Source organism: Lytechinus pictus, chromosome 16 (assembly GCF_037042905.1).
Source record: "Lytechinus pictus isolate F3 Inbred chromosome 16, Lp3.0, whole genome shotgun sequence".
NCBI classification, from domain to species: domain Eukaryota; kingdom Metazoa; phylum Echinodermata; class Echinoidea; order Temnopleuroida; family Toxopneustidae; genus Lytechinus; species Lytechinus pictus.
Window position 1 is genome coordinate 3,683,576 of NC_087260.1, and position 18,766 is coordinate 3,702,341.

General features: G+C 37.3%; 1 protein-coding gene across 1 annotated transcript in view; it reads right to left on the minus strand.

The window, feature by feature from the left end:
* Positions 1-18,486, minus strand: part of LOC129278991 (tripeptidyl-peptidase 2-like) — a 35,300-nt gene extending 16,814 nt beyond the window's left edge. The window contains exons 1-14 of the mRNA XM_064111576.1: positions 18,478-18,486; positions 18,107-18,235; positions 17,303-17,398; positions 15,188-15,420; positions 13,493-13,590; positions 12,012-12,232; positions 11,477-11,553; positions 9,367-9,494; positions 6,520-6,619; positions 5,456-5,589; positions 3,599-3,729; positions 2,414-2,576; positions 1,232-1,389; positions 252-429 (exon numbers count right to left, since the gene is read on the minus strand). Coding sequence (XP_063967646.1) covers positions 252-429; positions 1,232-1,389; positions 2,414-2,576; positions 3,599-3,729; positions 5,456-5,589; positions 6,520-6,619; positions 9,367-9,494; positions 11,477-11,553; positions 12,012-12,232; positions 13,493-13,590; positions 15,188-15,420; positions 17,303-17,398; positions 18,107-18,235; positions 18,478-18,486 — 1,855 coding nt within the window. The remainder of the gene's footprint in view (positions 1-251; positions 430-1,231; positions 1,390-2,413; positions 2,577-3,598; positions 3,730-5,455; positions 5,590-6,519; positions 6,620-9,366; positions 9,495-11,476; positions 11,554-12,011; positions 12,233-13,492; positions 13,591-15,187; positions 15,421-17,302; positions 17,399-18,106; positions 18,236-18,477) is intronic.
* Positions 18,487-18,766: the final 280 nt, after the last annotated feature.

Below are 18,766 nucleotides of genomic sequence, written 5' to 3' on the forward strand. Positions count from 1 at the left end.
TGTTGACCTGGGGCCTGTTGCATAAAACTTTTTACCTGAGAAAACTCAGGTATTTTTTACCTGAGGTTTTGCCCTGTGTTTAAGTCAATGGCAGAAATCAGACAAACCTTATTTTTCAGTTTTCACCGGAGTTTTCTCAGGTAAAAAGTTTTATGCAACAGGCTGCTACAAGGTTAAGAAAGCCTCTAATAAATGATGAACGTTGGCACCACATGCATAATGAAACGCGCAAATTGTGTAGTGATTCTTACCTGCCCATGTTGCCCCCTGAGGTATCCTGACAAAGTGTCTCCTGATCTGACCGGATTTGAATTCCTTGTCGTTCCATTCTACATCGATCTGACCGTTGAGATCTTGAGGTACGATGACGGTCACCGGTATTCTGAAGAGTGGTCCTTTAGCAGGTTCATTCAGGTCATAACCGCACACCTTAATCACAAAATAATATGATAAGTAATAATGATAATCAAAATCGAAATGATAATAACAATGATCATCATCATCACCATCATCATTATCATCATCGTCATCATCGTATGGTACTAATATAGCGCATAGTATTCATGATCGATATGCGCTTCACAAATGAATTGTTTATCACAAAAGAAATTGAGCAATCATTAATTGGAGTTTTGTTATATTACAATATTATTCTACATTATTCATACTAAAAATTAAGCCTTACTATACTATACTTGAGTATACAATTTAATATATCGCCTTAAGATTTCAATTTTGATAACGCTACAGCCATTGCCTTCGCCATTGGAAAAGTGGTGTCTAATGTCTCGCTCAGCTATGCAGGTGATACAAATGATATCATACTGGTAAGCAGGTCTGGCCTTTGGAAATTATGGAATTCAGTAGACAATAGATTAAAGGGCCTACAAACCAGAAGTCGTAACAGCCCAACCTTAAGTCCTCAACCACTCAAATCATGCCATGTTAATTACCCATAATGCAACTTTCTGAGCAATGTAGTCTTGTAATATAGGCCCACTTGAATATTAACACACTCACTACTCAATACACTCATACCGTAGTAATGTTACCAAGTAGCAAAACATTTTAGTTTCTCTGCACAAACAGAATTATAGGCTAATTTATTCTCTATAATTTATAGTTATCCCAAAAGGTATAATTGAAGACTAGTGATTTATAACACAGTCAATGAGAGACAACACACATCGTTGGTCAGTTCTCTCCCGCTTTAATGTCTATCAACACTCACCTCAGTGTAGTGCGCTCCCTCTGGAAGTCCTTGAGGATCGACCTTGATAGAGACGGACCTTGAGGTGTTCATGAGGACAAGGTGTGCCGGGGCATGGACCCAGGGAGCTTCTACGGCTAGTGCTATGTGAAGATTGAAGGCAATCTTTTCTGCAGGATCTGCAAAGAAATTGTTCAAATCTAGAGAATAATTTTTAGTGCAAAAGGTACGCCGGGGGGGGGGGGGGGGATGGACCCAGAGATATGAGCTGTGTGTGTGTGTGTGAGATTGAGTTTTGTCAGAGAATCAATCAGGTCAATCAGATATGATTATTTTTGTCTGGGTCTGCCCTTTAACGTCACCATGCGAAAGACGTAACCAGGGCTTGAACCTCGAACCTCTGTATCACTTTGTAATGTCCCTACATAGTTTGGATTAAAGGCGTATGCCATAACACCCAGTTTTTCAGCATCTATGGCAAGTGCTTCATGTATGTGAAGATCACGATCAAAGTTTCCATGATAGTTACCATAATGGCAAAGTTCTCATAGTTACAGTGATAGACAGATCTTTAAGAAAGGGGCCCTCAGTAAATAACTAACAGAATCATTTGGCACAAAATTTGATTTAGTGATTGGTAGTGATTTTGAACCTGATTGCTAAGAAAGCATGAATGCTTGTAAGTAAGCAACCAGAGGACCGACGGCTTAAAATCCTCTCCAAATGACCTGGTAATGAGAATTTAAATGCCTTTAAATACCAAAGGGCGCCAGTGCATCCATTGGGAATCGAACCCGGGTCACCGGAATACGAAACCCCCGCTCTACTGACTGAGCTATTGCTATACCCCATGTGAGTGATATTTTGTTGGATTCTGCTTAAATTCATCCGTGGTCATTACTTATAACTTAATTCATACCTAAAAGGTAAGAATTATCCCATAGGTATGGGGTTTGATATTTGGATCTTTGAAACAGATTACATTCTCTATAAATATGTCAGAAACAATAATATCTAACTCGTACACAGATAAGGGGCCCGGTGTCATGAAGACTTACACGTATTCTAACTTCGTTATTATGGTAACTATCATGGTAACCTTGATCGTGATTGGCTGCTGAGCCCTGTTACCATGGTAGTTGCCAAAATGACAAAGCTACAGTAGTGTCTTTAGGAATACACTGTCATCAGATGGCTCCTTACCTGTACTCTCCACAAACTCTGGTTCAATAGATACATTGCATTCCCGAGTTTTGTTGTTTTCCCTGAGGTAAATGCCACGCCCCCCTTCGAACGAGACATTGAACTTCACATTGCGACTGGGACAGTCTTGGTATGTCTGAAGAAACTCAAATGCTTTGACAACCTGGAAGGTAAAATACATAATAGATAGGTTCGTGATTCGTTCAAACAGGTAGGCGTTTCATAAAGCTGTTCGCAAGTTACAAAAAATGTTACACATGACCGGTGATACTTTCTTGAGTTTAATAATCCCTATGTAGCTGACTTATCTCCTGAAAACATGTTCCAGTCGTGCGTGAAGTCATGGGTAACTTAGAGAACTGCTTTATGAAACACCCACCAGAGAGGTTACTTTCTTGAAGACTAAATTTATCAGGTATTTCAATATTATTGTACTAGTGCTGGTTGATATTTTTTAAATGTTAGTCGATTATCGCCGGCAAAATATTGCCGATAACACGAAATATCACAAGGTCTGAAAATTCATTACATACTTTTATTAAAGGCTGCAATTCTGTGAGAGCAGGAAGGGAGAAATGAAAGAAGGATTTTACTTGGTTCTTGTCCATAAAAGCTGGCATTTGCGTACCAACTTAAGAAGTTCTGAGTTGGTTTAAAGCAATAGAGGGCAGAATATTTGGTCAATAACTAGTGGCTGGCTTTTCATAATCAACAATATTTTGGTCATTTAGTGTTAAAATAATAATAATGTCCATTTATATAGCGCAGTTACTATGTGCATATGCTCAACTGCACTTCAATACATGGAAACATATTATTACCCGGGCTGTAGCTGAGTCACCATATTAATAGGTGCTGAAGTGTTCAAGGAATAAATCCTACCGGGTACCCATTCACCTCACCTGGGTCGAGTGCAGCACACTGTGGATAAATTTCTTGCTGAAGGAAATTACGCCATGAATTGGATTTGAACCCACGACCCTCTGTTTCAAAGTCCGGAGACTATTCTACTGGGCCACAACGCTCCATGGACAGGATAACAGGATATATCAACATTATTGATTTTTCCATATTTTCACAAAATGACATGGGCTACTCCATTAAATATTTGTCGTTTAACAGTGTACTGAGCATGTTATCCTGTATATGGATACTTTCATGAATGAACAATATCAAAATACTTACCTGCAGGAGGCCATAGCCTTGTGAGAAGCGTTCTACATTGTCCAAGCTCTGTGCAGTACATTCAACCGCTCTTCTGACACTGTGGGGTGTGTAGTGTATATTTTCCTTCTTCAAACCACTAAGAATTAGACCTGACGAGGAAGAAGACACAAAACCTTGTCATACTCGCACATTAGACACAGGGCTACCAAATGTTACAAAGTGTCATGATCTTGGGATGAAGTACTAATCAAACGCGCAAGCTGAAAAATCTTCGAAAGCAAGACAAATCTTCTTGTGAGACTGATTAGATGTGACCAGCCACCCCACAATCTGCGGGGCGTTTCATCAACATTTTTGTCCGACAAGTTGTCAGATCTGACAACTTTTCTGGATTTTGATTGGCTGAGAAGCACTGTTACTATGGTAACTGTCGGATAAAATGGGAGTTGTCTGATAAAACGTCTGACAAGTCCTTTCATGAAACGCTCCCCAGACCTGCCAACCTCTGGGAATGAAAAACTGTATTCTGTGATAAAAAAAACTGTATTTTTCCCCAAAAAAGTGTATTTCATAATAAAATGCTTGGCGCACTCGCTCATCGCGGCACTCAAGCTGCATGCAAGCTAAAATGCGCACTGCTCTTGCAGATGAAAAAAAACAACATTAAAACATGTGTATATCTTCACCATGGTTTGAACAAAATGATTGAAAAAAAACAAGTTACCTGAAATTACATTGATCTAATAACCACATTTGTGCACGTTTTATGAAATAGAGACATATAGAGATTATTTTTCTCAATAAATTACGATTTAGTTATAAAAAAAAAAAAAAACGTACTGCCGTATTTTGGATGCAAAAACGTACTAAATACGGCTAAAACGTACTGGTTGGCAGGTCTGCACAATACGTTGCCCAAAATGAATTATGAGAATTTGATTGAGTTTGAAAAAGTACATCCTAAATTTTAAAATGATACAGTATATATAATATAGAATTGAATTTAATTGAATATAACTTGTCAAACTTGATCAACAATAACCCACACAAATACTTGATTGAATGCAGAAGGAACTACGGTAAGTGAGGGCTTCAAAAAATAAGGAGAAAACAAGTTTGTGTTCATTCAAGCATTAGATGTGCACACTGTGCAATCTCAATGAAACTTCCAAGCAGTCCTCAAAAACTTGTGTCAAAGACACTCTTGTATCTTGTTTTCTACTCAACTTTACAACTTTAATTTTGGACAGTATAAACAAGAATTGCTCTTTCAAATTAGCTAGTTTTCCAAGTATTGAAAGACAAAATTACTATTTTTTGCTACTTTTAAAGATAATCTTCCTTTGCAAATTATTGTTGGTTAGGGGCTGGCTGGTCAGTTTATCACAGATGGATATTTGACAAATTTTGAAAGTTTGAAGGCCTATAAAATGAGATGTGTTGCACCCTATCCTGTTTTAATTCGAAGGCCACCGCCAAAGATGCCCAATGAAAGTTAAATTTAATTGCATGTAGCATGTTTGGACATTAAATAAAATTCCTCAAATATTCACTGTCACAGACAGATGAGATTTATCAAAAAAAATATAAACATTGTGGTTTAAAATCATTACACAAATTTGATATGTCAACGCGCAATATCTACAAGATAATGAATTCCTTATCGACACAAAATTATTCTTGGGACTCACTTGCATTGCTTTCTCACATTGTTTTCGCAAAATAGTGCAGCCCCCTCAAGGTTTTTCGCAGTTTAAAAACCAGTGCTAAAATTAATGATGTCACATTTTGTACTATATTTCCCATTCATCTCTGATTTAACCCTTACAAAGAATGTAAAGTTCCTACTGTGAAAATAACATTTTCAGTGCATACCTATTCCTCCGCAAGCATTTGGTGATGACATTGAAGTACCGTTCATGAGCTGAGTACCTCGTAATGTCCAATTAGGTACTGACGTTATAGCGCCCCCAGGGGCACATATGCTCACCCCTAATGAACCATCCACACTGGAATATCAAAAAAAGAATTAGATTTGATCAGAGGTCCATCACTGTTTTATTAGTACTAAAATTGAAATGTTGCAAGAATAAAAGTTAACTTGATTGGATAATTCATGAATATTTTTGGAGGGTTATTTTTTTTTAAATAATGAAAATGATTTATCAAGTCTCTTAACAAAAGTTACTCTTAAATCTTAAACAAAAAAACACTTTATCCTGGTTGTGAGGCACAAGCTGAGCCAACACAGCAGTGAAAAACTTAACAGAACAACTTAAAGGAAAATGAAACCTTTGAAACAAGATAGCCTGTGTGAAAACACTAAAATATAAGAAACAGATCAACAAAAGTTTGAGAAAAATTGAATAAATTATAAGTTATAAGTTATGAGCATTTGAAGTTTAGATCATTATCATAATGTAGATCCTCCAGTTGGCAATGCGACAAAGATGTGTGATGTCACTTGTGAACAACTTTCCCATTACTTTTCTATATATTTCACTTAAACTGCGTCTTTTATCACATTTATCAGTAGATCGTGTATTCTTTCTATAAGAGGGCATGTAATACAGATTTTTAAAGAATTCATTATGGATAAAGAGTTTGTATCACTATAAGAATGAGCAAAAAGGGGCATTTTAGGGGTATTTTATAGTCCCTCACAGGGAAAGTTGTTCACATGTGACATCACACATCTTTGTCGCATTGCCAATTGGAGGATCTCCATAGCATAAGTGATTGCAGTATTCAAATGCTCATAACTTTCTCATTATTTGTCCGATTTTTCTCAAACTTTTTTTTATCTTATTCTTTGATTTTTCTCTTTCCACACAATGTTCCACAGGTTTCATTCCCCTTTAAACAACTTAACGGATTCAAAGATATTATTCTATGGTGAGTTAAAGGTCATTATTTTTTTCAATAATGAGATGACTTACGTTGGTCCTCTTGACGACCATGTATAGGGCATCCCTGGAAGCTTCTCCCTGAGTGAGTATTCAGCTGCCGACATTTCAGGCGACACATAGGCTCCAACACCTTCACATAAACAGAGTAAACATAAACAATTATAATTATCTCATATAAATCACCATGAAATAATAATAATAATTAGACTTATATCGTGCTAAATCCACTCTGTAGAGTGCTCAAGGCGCTTAAAAAAAAAAATTTAAAGGAAATTACGAAGAATTGAAGAGAAATGTTTTGAGGTATTGTATGAAAGTTTCAGAGGTCAAGCACTGTTTAATGTTTCCAATGAGGCTATTCCATAACTTGGAGGATGAGTAAACAAATGATCTCTCTCCCAGGTTTTTGAAACTTTGCGGGTAACGAGAGAACTGGAAGAGGAGGAACGTAAGGATCTTGAAGGGGTATAACTTTTGATCAGTGAAATGAGGGACTGGGGAGAAGAGCCATAGACACAGTGGAAAGTTAACAACAAAATCTTGAACATAATACGTTGTTTTACAGGGAGCCAATGTAAGGATCTTAAAATAGGAGTAATGTGAGTGCCCCTGGTGGATAGAGAAACAATGTGAGTGGCAGCATTTTGAAATTTCTGAACTTTGACTAACTGATTCTGGGGTAGATATACAATCTAACAACCATAAATTCACTCAAAATCAACATACATCACAGAGTTAGTGGGTGCATCCAGTCAAGATGCCTGGGCATAGAAAAACATTGCATACATCATAATCTCAGTTTATTTTTATTTTCTGAAGGCTTATGTTTATGTTACTCTGTATTTTGTAACCCAATCGCTTGAAGGCTTGGTCCCTCTGCACTTACGGATGCAGAGAGGTAAAACGTTAAAGAATCTTGCCATCCGTTGGAAAACATTATGTATCCGTTGTGTACTCTTTGCATATGTGTGTCATACGCTCTGTATCCATCGAGCATCCGTCCACTGTGATCTCATTGTTCGCCCATTTTGTCCATTGTCTGGAGCGGATGAAAACGAATGGAACCACCCCGATATTTTGCTTGTCCGCTGTATCTGCAGAGCTGCCAACATTGGGATGATAGAATCCAGTAGATTTCGCGGAGGTATGATTTTGTGAGGGAGCGGCGGAACGTTGTCCCACGGATGGGAGTTTTGGGTAGCAAAACACATTAAGAAACAACATTTGATAGTAACCGACAGCTGTCTAAACCATCAAAAAAATTTCCGATAGATTAAATGCACATTAGAGAGAATTCATGAATTGTCATTGACTAAAATACACACTTCAGGCAATACAGTAGATTTTTAAAATAATTCATAAAAGAATGCATTCAACATGAAAATACCTTTAATTGGCCAGAGGGGGAAGGGGCTGCAGTAGTGCCGTGGTAAACATGGTAAATGAGCTTTATATGTGGACTGTTTAAAGTCTCTGAGGGATTCCTGTGAAAATTGTCACACAGTCCCATTCTGCTTGAAAATTATCTATATACTTGTATTACTTCGACAAGTATTTTGTCGTCTTGGTCATGGATGACTCCATCTCCATGATCTCCATGGTCACTGGCGATGCGATTGTAGTGTGGATGAATCGGGACGGGGCGTGCTTCGCACAGCTCAGCCAGCCAGTGCCAGGCTAGCTCACTCACAAAAGAGAAAATGTTCGAATCCGATCAACCCAAGTGAAAGTAGGCGAAAAAATCTCCACTTTGCTTCTAATTCTTCAGGATTGTCAATAAAATTATTCCTGAAACTGAAAGTCGAGGTGTAAAAGTAATCCACTTGTTAATCCCATCGTTGATCCACAGTTTCAGCTCAAATAAGGCGCACGCAAGCTTACGAAAAATGCCTCGCAGTGCTCGTGAACTTTCCTTCTCGGAGCTTCCTGGCGCAGCGCGACCGGCTGGAGCCATGCCGGGGCGTATCGGGGGCCATGTGCATGGAGTACCGCTGAAGAGTTTTCATCACACACATTGCAGAACCCGGAAATAAAATGGCTTGTTAGACTACTTCACCAGTCGTTCAGTAAAATTATCTTCATTTACATGGGAAATCAATGTACGATTATACAAAAACTGGTAGAAGTTACTGGGTAAAATGAAAATGTAATAAGGAGGTTCCACGTGGGTGTTAGGGAGTTGAACATGCTAGACTCGTTAAACAGTCGTTTGTATGAATTTTACAATTTAACAGCTAAAAATCCTGATTATCCGGGAGATTTTGGCATGGGGTCGGGAGAACGGGAGATTGGATCGCAATCCGGTATTCTCCCGCAGGATCCGGGAGACTTGGAAGCTCTGTATCTGTTATGAGTATGTTTTGTGTCCTTGAAATGTGACTATGACTATTACAATTCATTACTAGATTATATGAATGTGTGTATGCCTGATAACAATTCTGATGTGGAGGATATGAAATTAAAATGTGTTTTACATAATAATGTTTGCGATTACACTTGAAAATGTACTTTGATTGGGTGCCGAATCACAATAAAATATCTGTGTAGGGTTTTCTACTTGATATAAAACCTATTCCAAAGCATGGACTGGACTGAAATTTTCAGATAATCAATCCAACATAAAATAAATACTCCATTCATTACTTGCAAGGATTTCATTGTATTATTTTTAAATGGTGCAATAATCTAAATATGATTTTTTTGATGGGGCAAGTTGACAGCAAAACATCTCTCTTTTGTTGTCATAGTACTTGAAAATGTACTGTTATCAAACAATAATCAAAAGGGAAAATGTCCAATGTAATTTCTGTGGAAAAAAATAAACTATGAACGCGAGAAGACAGGTTTGTGAGAGGACTGATGATATAGCAACCTCACCTATAATACTTGAAGTGGTACCTCCCGGACAACCTACGGTAGATAACGCTGGTCCATTATTACCAGCGGAGGAGACAAATATAATACCATGGTTGTTGACTGCTTCTGATATCACATCACATACTCGTCTACAGAACAAAAACAGAAAAAAGGTAATCTCTATTAAAAATGTTGAATTCACAAATCTTCAGCATCATCCCACAAATTTGATGTTTTGTGTAAGAATCATTTTTATCATGTTATATGCACTCAACAATTTTGAAGCCTCCCACCTAAAAAGTGTGATAATAATAATAGGCTTTTATATAGCACCATCTCTCTGGAAATAATCTATTCCGAGGCACATTGTTATTATTTATATTATTATTACCCTGGCTTTAGCTGGAGCTGCCTTTCATCACTCAGAGTATTCAAGGAATTAATCCTGCTTGGTACCCATTCACTTCACCTTGGTTGAGTGCAGCACAATGTGGGTAAATTTCTTGCTGGACGAAAACACGCCATGGCTAGGATTTTAACCCAGGTCCCTCTGATTGAAAGACGAAAGACATAACCACTAGACCACGGCGCCCCGCAAATAATGCAATAGCGTTTCACATGTATAGCTTTTAAAGTGATATTCATACTTTGTGCCAACAAACTTGTTAACATGAACGCTCCTGTGGCTGTGTTTCTCAAGTGCAATACTGTATGAAACAAGTCTGAATGTCAATAAATAGCATTTTCAAGTGAATGTACTGTTACAATTTCATTTAGATCTTATGTTTTAATTTACAAAGTCGTAACACCACTTAACCCCAAACAATTAGTATTATGAGAGTTATAACTTGCATTATGAGTTGTCCAAGCAACAAGCAAATGTAACCAACATACCTTTCAGGGTTCCTAGCTTTTCAAGAAAACAAAATTCCCTGATTTTTCCCTGATGAAGTTTAAAAGTTCCCCGATAATTATTTAAACCCACTCCCAGTTTCTCATGTTTTCTAAGTTGTTGCAGTGAATTACATGTATTTTCAGTATAAAAACAATAATGCAAAACTAAAGTACTACAATGTATTACACAGGCATGTAATGGCCTCCCTTCTCCCCATACAGCCATCCACCATACCCCATTACCTGTCATTTAATGGATGTTGTTTTGATATGCAACAAAATATAACAGTCTGACTGATTACCATGCGCGCTTTCGACTTTTGGGCTGATCAAAATTCCCTGAGTTTTCCCTCATTGAAGGCATTTTCCCCTGATTTGAGGTATTTTTTATCAAATTCCCTGATTTTCCCTGACTGGAAAAAAGTAAAATAATTTTCCATGATTTCCCCAATGGGCTAGGAACCCTGCCTTTGAAAACACAGGAGCACACTGATTTACCAAGTCAATGGAGTAAACCATATATAGAAAACACTTTGCATTCTAGATGTTGGCATTGCTGGCTTTCCATATTTGTGATAGATACAGAGACAATTCAGTATTAGTATAAGTGGAGCGTTGTGGCCCAGTGGATTAGTCTTCTGACTTTGAAACAGAGGGTTTTGGGTTCGAATCCCAGCCATGGCATAATTTCCTTCAGCAAGAAATTTATCCACATTGTGCTGCACTCAACCCAGGTGAGGTGAATGGGTACCTGGTAGGAAAAAATTCCTTGAATGCTTGAGCGCCTAGGTAGCCCAGCTAAAGCCGGGGTAATAATATCCAAGTCCTTTGGAAGCACATAGAGACGTTATTCATAATGTATTATGCGCTATACAAGAACTGACTATTATTATTATTATAGGACAGGGCCAAGGAATATCTCAATCCTCCTTTTCAGAGTTTTTAAGAAGTAATTGGAAGAACTGTATTTTTTCTGTGTTGTAACTGGTCATTGCAAATATTGTAAAATTTAACTCTAATGAACTTATAATCTGAGGGGGTCTTGCAAGAAAATATTTGCAATCAATTGCAAATTTCTGAAGCAAACTTACAAGTGATAGATCAATTGTAACTAGAGCAAGATAATTTTTACTACTTTTTGCAGGAAGTGGACCAGCCGTTGAAGTACATATTTGCAATCAATTGCCCATATTGTGATTGACTTACAATTGATTGCAAGTTTCTTGTGATAACTTACCCTCCATTCGGCCAATGAGCTGCCTCTCCGTAACTGAAATTGACAAGGTCAACTTTATGCTCTATGACAGCAATCATCTATAGGAATGTGAAGAGAAACACAGGAAGACTTTGGAAAAGAGCAAATTAGGACTTCGTTGATTATCATTATCATTTTCATTTGTTTTGGCATCACCTGTGCCTGGGAGGTGAAAAGTGAACTGAATCACTATGACACAAAGGTAACTGACGGAGGATTACAGGTGGACGACTACATCAGGATTTTTCCCCTAATTTTATACGAATAGAGCATTGGCTTCTTATCACGCAAAAGTATACTGGCTGATTGATTACCTAATTGAATGAGCGAGTGTTTCGTGCGTTCAGCAACTCTTCCGTTCCTAGCGTAAATGATTGACAAGACTACTGATTATTCTGATTTAGGCACAACCAGTCTCCATAGTACCTAGACATGAATTGGTACCTTTACAACTGATTGAATGACTTGAGATTGATTGATTGATTGACTGACTGACATAACTACAAGCTTGACTTACCGCTCGAACCAGCGCACTACCAGTCTCCATAGAACCAAGACGCGAATCTCCTATCTTTACGGCTACAATCTGAGCACCGGGGGCGACGCCGTTCTTCTCGGGGTTGTCGGCGAAGTGAGCTGCTGCAATACCAGCTACGTGGGTCCCATGGGAACCAGCATTGGTGACTATACTCAGGATGTTACCATCGTCGTAGATGTTTACAGAGTAGTTCAGCATATCTTGGAATTAAACAAAGGGGAGCACATCAGGGCTTAAATTCCAATGGCCTGGGGCCTGTTGCATAAAACTTTTTACCTGAGAAAACTCTGGTAAAAACTGAAAACTAAGGTTAGGCTGATTTCTGCCATTGAATTTAACACAGGGCAAAAACTCCGGTAAAAACAACCTGAGTTTTCTCAGGTAAAAAGTTTTATGCAACGGGCCCCGGGGTGGTATTCTGAGATCCATTTTATCTCAGATGAAATAAAACATTTTATCTCCATTAAAATCAGTGAGATAAAATACCCTTAAAATCTCTCTAAATTGGTATTCTGAGAACAATTTTATCTTCATTTTATCCCTGTAAGACACAACTATTTTTTCAATCAATATCCAATGAGAAACACGCTTTTATAGCTCTCTCATCTCACTCAATCCATTCCACCAGTAGGTGAGGCAAAGGAGTGAGATAGCGTCAATTTATTAAATTCAAATACGCTTGCACTTAACACTTGCGCGTCTTTACAAAGATTTTTCTTTTTTTTTTAATACAATACTCTCATTTTTTTTTCGAAGTCTATATCGCACCTTGTCAAGCATCATGTCAAAGACAATATTAGTCAAGAAAAGTCTGAAATAATTCCTGATTGTACAGGAATATTGTTAAGGTGTTATTCTCAATAAATGTATAATTTTTCTTCATTTTCATGTCAACATTTGGAGTAAATTCACCTAGAAATATTGATGAAATCAACATCGCAGATATACAATAGTCCAGTCTTACAAAGAGTTGCGATTGATCTAATCAACCACAACTATGGACAGCTAGCAATGTCAACACCTAAAATGCAAATTTGTTCAAAATATCTTCCAGATATGATGTATATTCATGCATTCATCATTTTCTTGAAGATTCCGTGTGATTCACTTTTCTTACTAAGGAGATTGAGATAATTTCCTGTAGGAAAAGGTTATGGTATGGATGGATTTCCATACAGTTGAGATTGAGTGGATCATCGTAAAGTCAACATACGAAATGCATGTTTGTTCAAAAAAAATTCTAGATATGAATGCATATCCATAAATTCATTGATTTCTTGACAATTTGGGGTGTTCTCCTTTGATTACAAAGGACATTTTGCAAATTTCCTGTAGAAAAAATTATGATACGGATGGATTTCCATACAGTTGACATTTGATTGGATCAATCGCAACTCTTTGTAAGATGGGGTCCTGGTTTGTTGCAAACTGATAATATTGTGAAAGAATGCTTAACGTACCTAGGTTGCTGAGGGTTGCCATCTGATGATCTTCTTTATAGTTGGCTAGTACAGTACAGGAGGCAAGATCACCACATGATGAGGTATCAACTACAGCTCTAGAAAACAACAATAACAAATAGCAATACAAAGTAATGTTGATGATCTAAAAGTTACAAATGTATGTTACTAAAATGTCTCTTTAATTATCTTCCCTCCCATTCCCTAGAAGAAGACTGCTGTATGCTGGGCCCCGCCTTACAAAGAGTTGCAATTGATCCAATCAACCACAACTATGGAAAGCAAACAACCTCAACAATTAACATAATTATATTTGTTTGTTCCAAATATTTTCTAACTATGATGTCTATTCATACATTTGTTTTCTTGAAAATTCAGTGTGCTTCTCTTTGTTTTACTAAGGACATTGTGCAAATTTCCAGTAGAAAAAAATTATGACGTTGATGGATTTCCATATAGTTGAGGTTGATTGGATCTATCGCAACTCTTTGTAAGACGGGGCACTGATATATTGACCACAGTTCTCAGAGACAACAGCAATTAATGTGTTTATTATTGAAGTTGTATCAATTAGTAAAGCAGTTGCTCGTATTCATCCTTGAAAATTACAAAATGAGACAGACGGCAATTGAAATATTTTTACATCAACACCCCCCCCCCCAAAAGAGGATAAAACAGTTGATTTTTTGGTATGATGTTTATCTTGTTCCGATAGACAACGTAGATTAAATAAAACAATACCCACTTTCAGGTCACCAAAGAATCACATACATTGTAAGAGATGCAAGAATAAAGTTACACAAAGACAAAATTTAATTTGTTTTAGTAAGATGTTTTCATGTTAATGACCTACACAAATGTTAATTTACACAAGTCAAAAATTTGGTAAACATTATTAGTCGGTGGATATTCTGTATCAAAAAAGATAAATCTTTAAGAGATCTGGGTCACTTTTAATACAAATTTCATGGTAATAACGTCTGTTAAAAGCTAGTGAAACCATGGCATATGATTGGCAATGGCAATTTTTTTTCCCTGCAGTTTTGGATTTGTTATTTTTTTGTTCAATAAAATGAAATCCTGGAAAGTGTTTCATGAAAGGACTTGTCAAACGTTTTATCCAACAAGTCTTGTTTTTTTACCCGATAGTTACCATAGGAACTGAGTGTCTCAGCCAATCAAAATCAAGGAAAGTTGTCAGATCTGGCAACTTTTCAGATGAAACGCTCACCAGGGCTCTGTATAACAGAACTTAGCAATCAATCATAGAACTTTTTTTTGACTGATTGCATTAACCACGAAGCACAAATCAATCACGAAAATCAATTGTAAGATTGATCACTAAGCTTCATGTTACAGAACACTAATCCCCTTTCATACCTCCATGTGTTTACATCATTGAATACGAGACAGCCATAGACTATACCGGGGTCTGGGTACCTTTTATCTACAGTGTTTAGTTCCACAAAGCTATGTGATTGATCATAGAAATTTCCCCTTCCATCAGTGGAAAAATTAATAAATGATACTTTCCAGGCTACTTTTTGATCTCATCAACCAAATTTTGCTATACTGTATTACACATTTCATTGGACCCTATTTCCAAGGAATTTCCAAGGCAGTTTTTGAACTTTTCATGTTTCTTTTGGGCATTGCACCCCGAGCCCCACGTAATTACATCCCTGCCGTCCATACCTCCACGTGTTGCCATCGTTGAAGACGAGACAATCATAGACTGGACCGGGGTCGGAGTACTTCTTATCTGCGTTGTTGAGTACATCCAACATAGCGGCAAGATTATCCCTCTCAAGTTTCTCCTCCTGTTTGGTGATGTTAGGATGCGCGGCATCGTACACTTCTAGCTTGCGCGTTACCTCGGCGATTGCAGGTTTGTGGTACCTGTCCCACAGCTTCTCCTTGCGGTCTTTCTACAGGTATCAAAAAATAAGAAAATAATGATTTGACAACTCCATACAATCCCTCTCATAACCTTAGGTCTGCTAGCTCATCCTTACTTGCTGTACCACACAATCTGATAATTCATGGTGAATCAATCATTTCAATATGCTGGGCCAGTCCTATGGAAGAAACATCCAAAAGACATCCGCAATATTTCTTGTCTTACCACCTTCACAACTTCATTAAAATCTGATTATCCATGCAGGTTTTCAGGCAAATATGATTTTTTTTTCCCCCTTCCTTAACAGGTTTCCATTTATTTATTTTTTTCTTTACTGTGTCATGAGCATTGTTTTATGATGGATACCGGCGCATTACAAATATCCATACCGTGGAAGCACCGTGGTGTAGCAGTTCTGACTCTCGCCTTGTAATCAGAGGGTCGTGTGTTCGAATCCCACCATGGCCTAGCGCCCTTTGGCAAGGCGTCAATCCACACATTGCCACTCTCACCCAGGTGCTAATTGGGTACCGGTAGGAAACCGTCATTGTGGTTGGTTTAGCAAGTGTGCGCCTAACAGGCTGCTTGAAATGCTATGGATCCAGTGACCGAGATTTAGCGATGATTTATCATAATGTAATCATTATAATAAAATAGACAAATGACCTACCAATGCAAAGCATAGAATCTACTCTTTCATCTGATATTCCTCATTCACCCATGAGTGAGCAAAAACAATTTGAAGAAAGGATACCAAAAACTCATTTGGCGGGGGGTATCTGAATTTCAAAAAGAAAATCACATGCCTAACAAGTTCAATATCTGCTCTTTTATTTGATACCTTAATCACAAAAAATGGTCAAGAAGTAAAAACGTTCTGTTCCCTCGAAATGATGCTTGTATTTCCATAATTTTATTAAATAAACGTGTTTTCACCGGTTTCCCGCAGAAGCTATCGCACGGTTAACAAAAGACTTAATGCATGGCTGATCGTCAACAAAACGAAGTGTCAAGTGAGGCTTAACGCTAGCCTGTACAACCTCTTCATTTTATGAAATTATTGAAATTCAAGCCTTATTTCAAATAACCAGAACTTTGTTATTACTTGACCATTTTCTGTAATTGAGGTATCATATTAAAGAGCAGATACTGAACTTTTTAAAAATGTGGTTTTCATTTTGAAACCCAGATACAGCCCGCCAAGTGACTGTTTGGTATCCCCTCTTCAAATTGTTTTTGCTCACTCATGCGTGAATGAGAAATAATCTAAGCTTAACAATGGTAGGTCATTTGTCTATATTATTTATGATTAAGTTATGATAAATCATCGCTAAATCTCGGTTTCGTTTTTTGTGGGACGCACTGGATAGAAAAAAGTAATGGTCTACTGGTGGTTTCTACCTCTACCTTTTAACACTTTTCATAGTCCTTTTATGGCTCACAACGTGGTGTGCTGTAAACCAATTCTGCAATAGTTAATGGTAAATTTTAAGGATTTCCTAATCAAATTATTACAGTCACAAAATAATATACAATTGACTTGAATGATAAGGGGGAAATCATTTTATTTATTGAAATAATGTTGGGGCCTCGAGGTCTAGTGGTTACGATTCTCGTCTTTCAATCAGAGGGATGTGGATTCAAATCCCAGCCATGGTATGTTTCCTTCAGCAAGAAATTTACCCACCTTGTGCCGCACTCAACCCAGGCGAGGTGAATGGGTACCCGGCAGGATAAAATCCTTGCATGCTAGCTGGATCTACAGCCTAGGTAATATATAGTGCACCATTTAATAGGCAGCTAGATAATCGGTACCTCATAAATGTTACAAATTATTATCATTTACAAATAGAACATATTAATGTTCTATTTTCCTTTTTTTCAACATGAAAATGATGAATTCCACCTACCTGAACCCTCTCTTTGAGTCCCTTAGGATAAAGCTCATAAGCATTCTTCACTCCTATATGGAACTTTCCTGAAGGATTTTGCCAGTGTGAAGGAATCTGGTTGAATAACAAATAAGAAAATGACATTCAAACGTTACATACAAAACTATGATTGGAAATTTGGGAACGATAATAATAATGACAACAGCTACGATGATAAAAAAAAAATCTAGGGTATTCACAGTTTTAAGCAAAAGCCCTTCGGTGTAAGTGCCTCATGCTTATTACATATTGTAAATATCCCAAAGTTTGCTGCATCGCCACAACATACTCACAAATATGCATCATTCGTATAATTACTATAGTACTAATCATAGCAATGATAATAAATACAATTCACTGCATTTCTATGTCATCATAGGTCCGTTTCACAAAGTTATTTTACTGTACAGTAACTTTTCCATTATGGCAATTAGTATTACCATGATGGTAACAGGGCTCAGCAGCCAATCACAATCAAAGTTTACATGGAAGTTGCCACACTGATAAAATTATGTACCAAAGACTTTAACATTTTTTTACTTTAGGTAAACTTTATTTCCAAATCAATTCACAGTATTTGATAAAAACATGTAATCACAAATCAATAGAAATTAACCCTTTTGTCTTCCATTTTGTTGCTCGCCATCTAGGCTGGAGAAGGATAAAATAACATGCTATGCTTTGCAGGGCTCACTATTTGAGCAGTTTTAGAACCGAAGTGGCTCCCTGGGTTAAAAAAAAAATTATAGATTATACTCAATTTTTTTATAATAGTAATTATACCTTGAGTTTCCTTCCTGTCAATCCTGTAATCTCGCCATCCCTTGCTTCCACTACAGTTGACGTAATCACATCGCCACTTCCAGTTGCATCAATGATATCAATTATTTTAGGAAGACCGTCAGTAGTTGTCTGAACGAATAATAAAAAAAAAAGAAAATACAATGATTATTAGAATAGATAGGCCTCCATCCAGTAAAAAAATATAGAAAATGGAAGCTCAATTGTTTACTTGGATTTCTTTCAGCAGCTATGCTGAAAAGAAATCACGAAGGGAATTATTGAAGGCAGAAGAGGAAGGGGTTGAAAAAAGAAAAGCTGGCTCGGAAATATTGAGACAGTAGGGACAGTGATTTTCCGTTTCAAAAAATTGCCTTTTCCATTTCAGTAAATCTTAAATTCCGTTTCAGCATGTCAGAAAACGGAAATTCTGTTTCCCCATAGACTTTGTGTACATAAAAAATTAACGATTCCGTTTACCCATTCAGTAGCAATAACACAAGTTAACACTCGCGCAGGTCAAAATTTGTATCTGCCACTGTACTAACAATGCGGTAGAATCCGCTCCAATCGGATCTATGCGGGTACACAAAATATTTTGACAAACACATTTAACATGAATACATCCTCACCTTTCACATTTTTCGCATTATTTTACGGTTG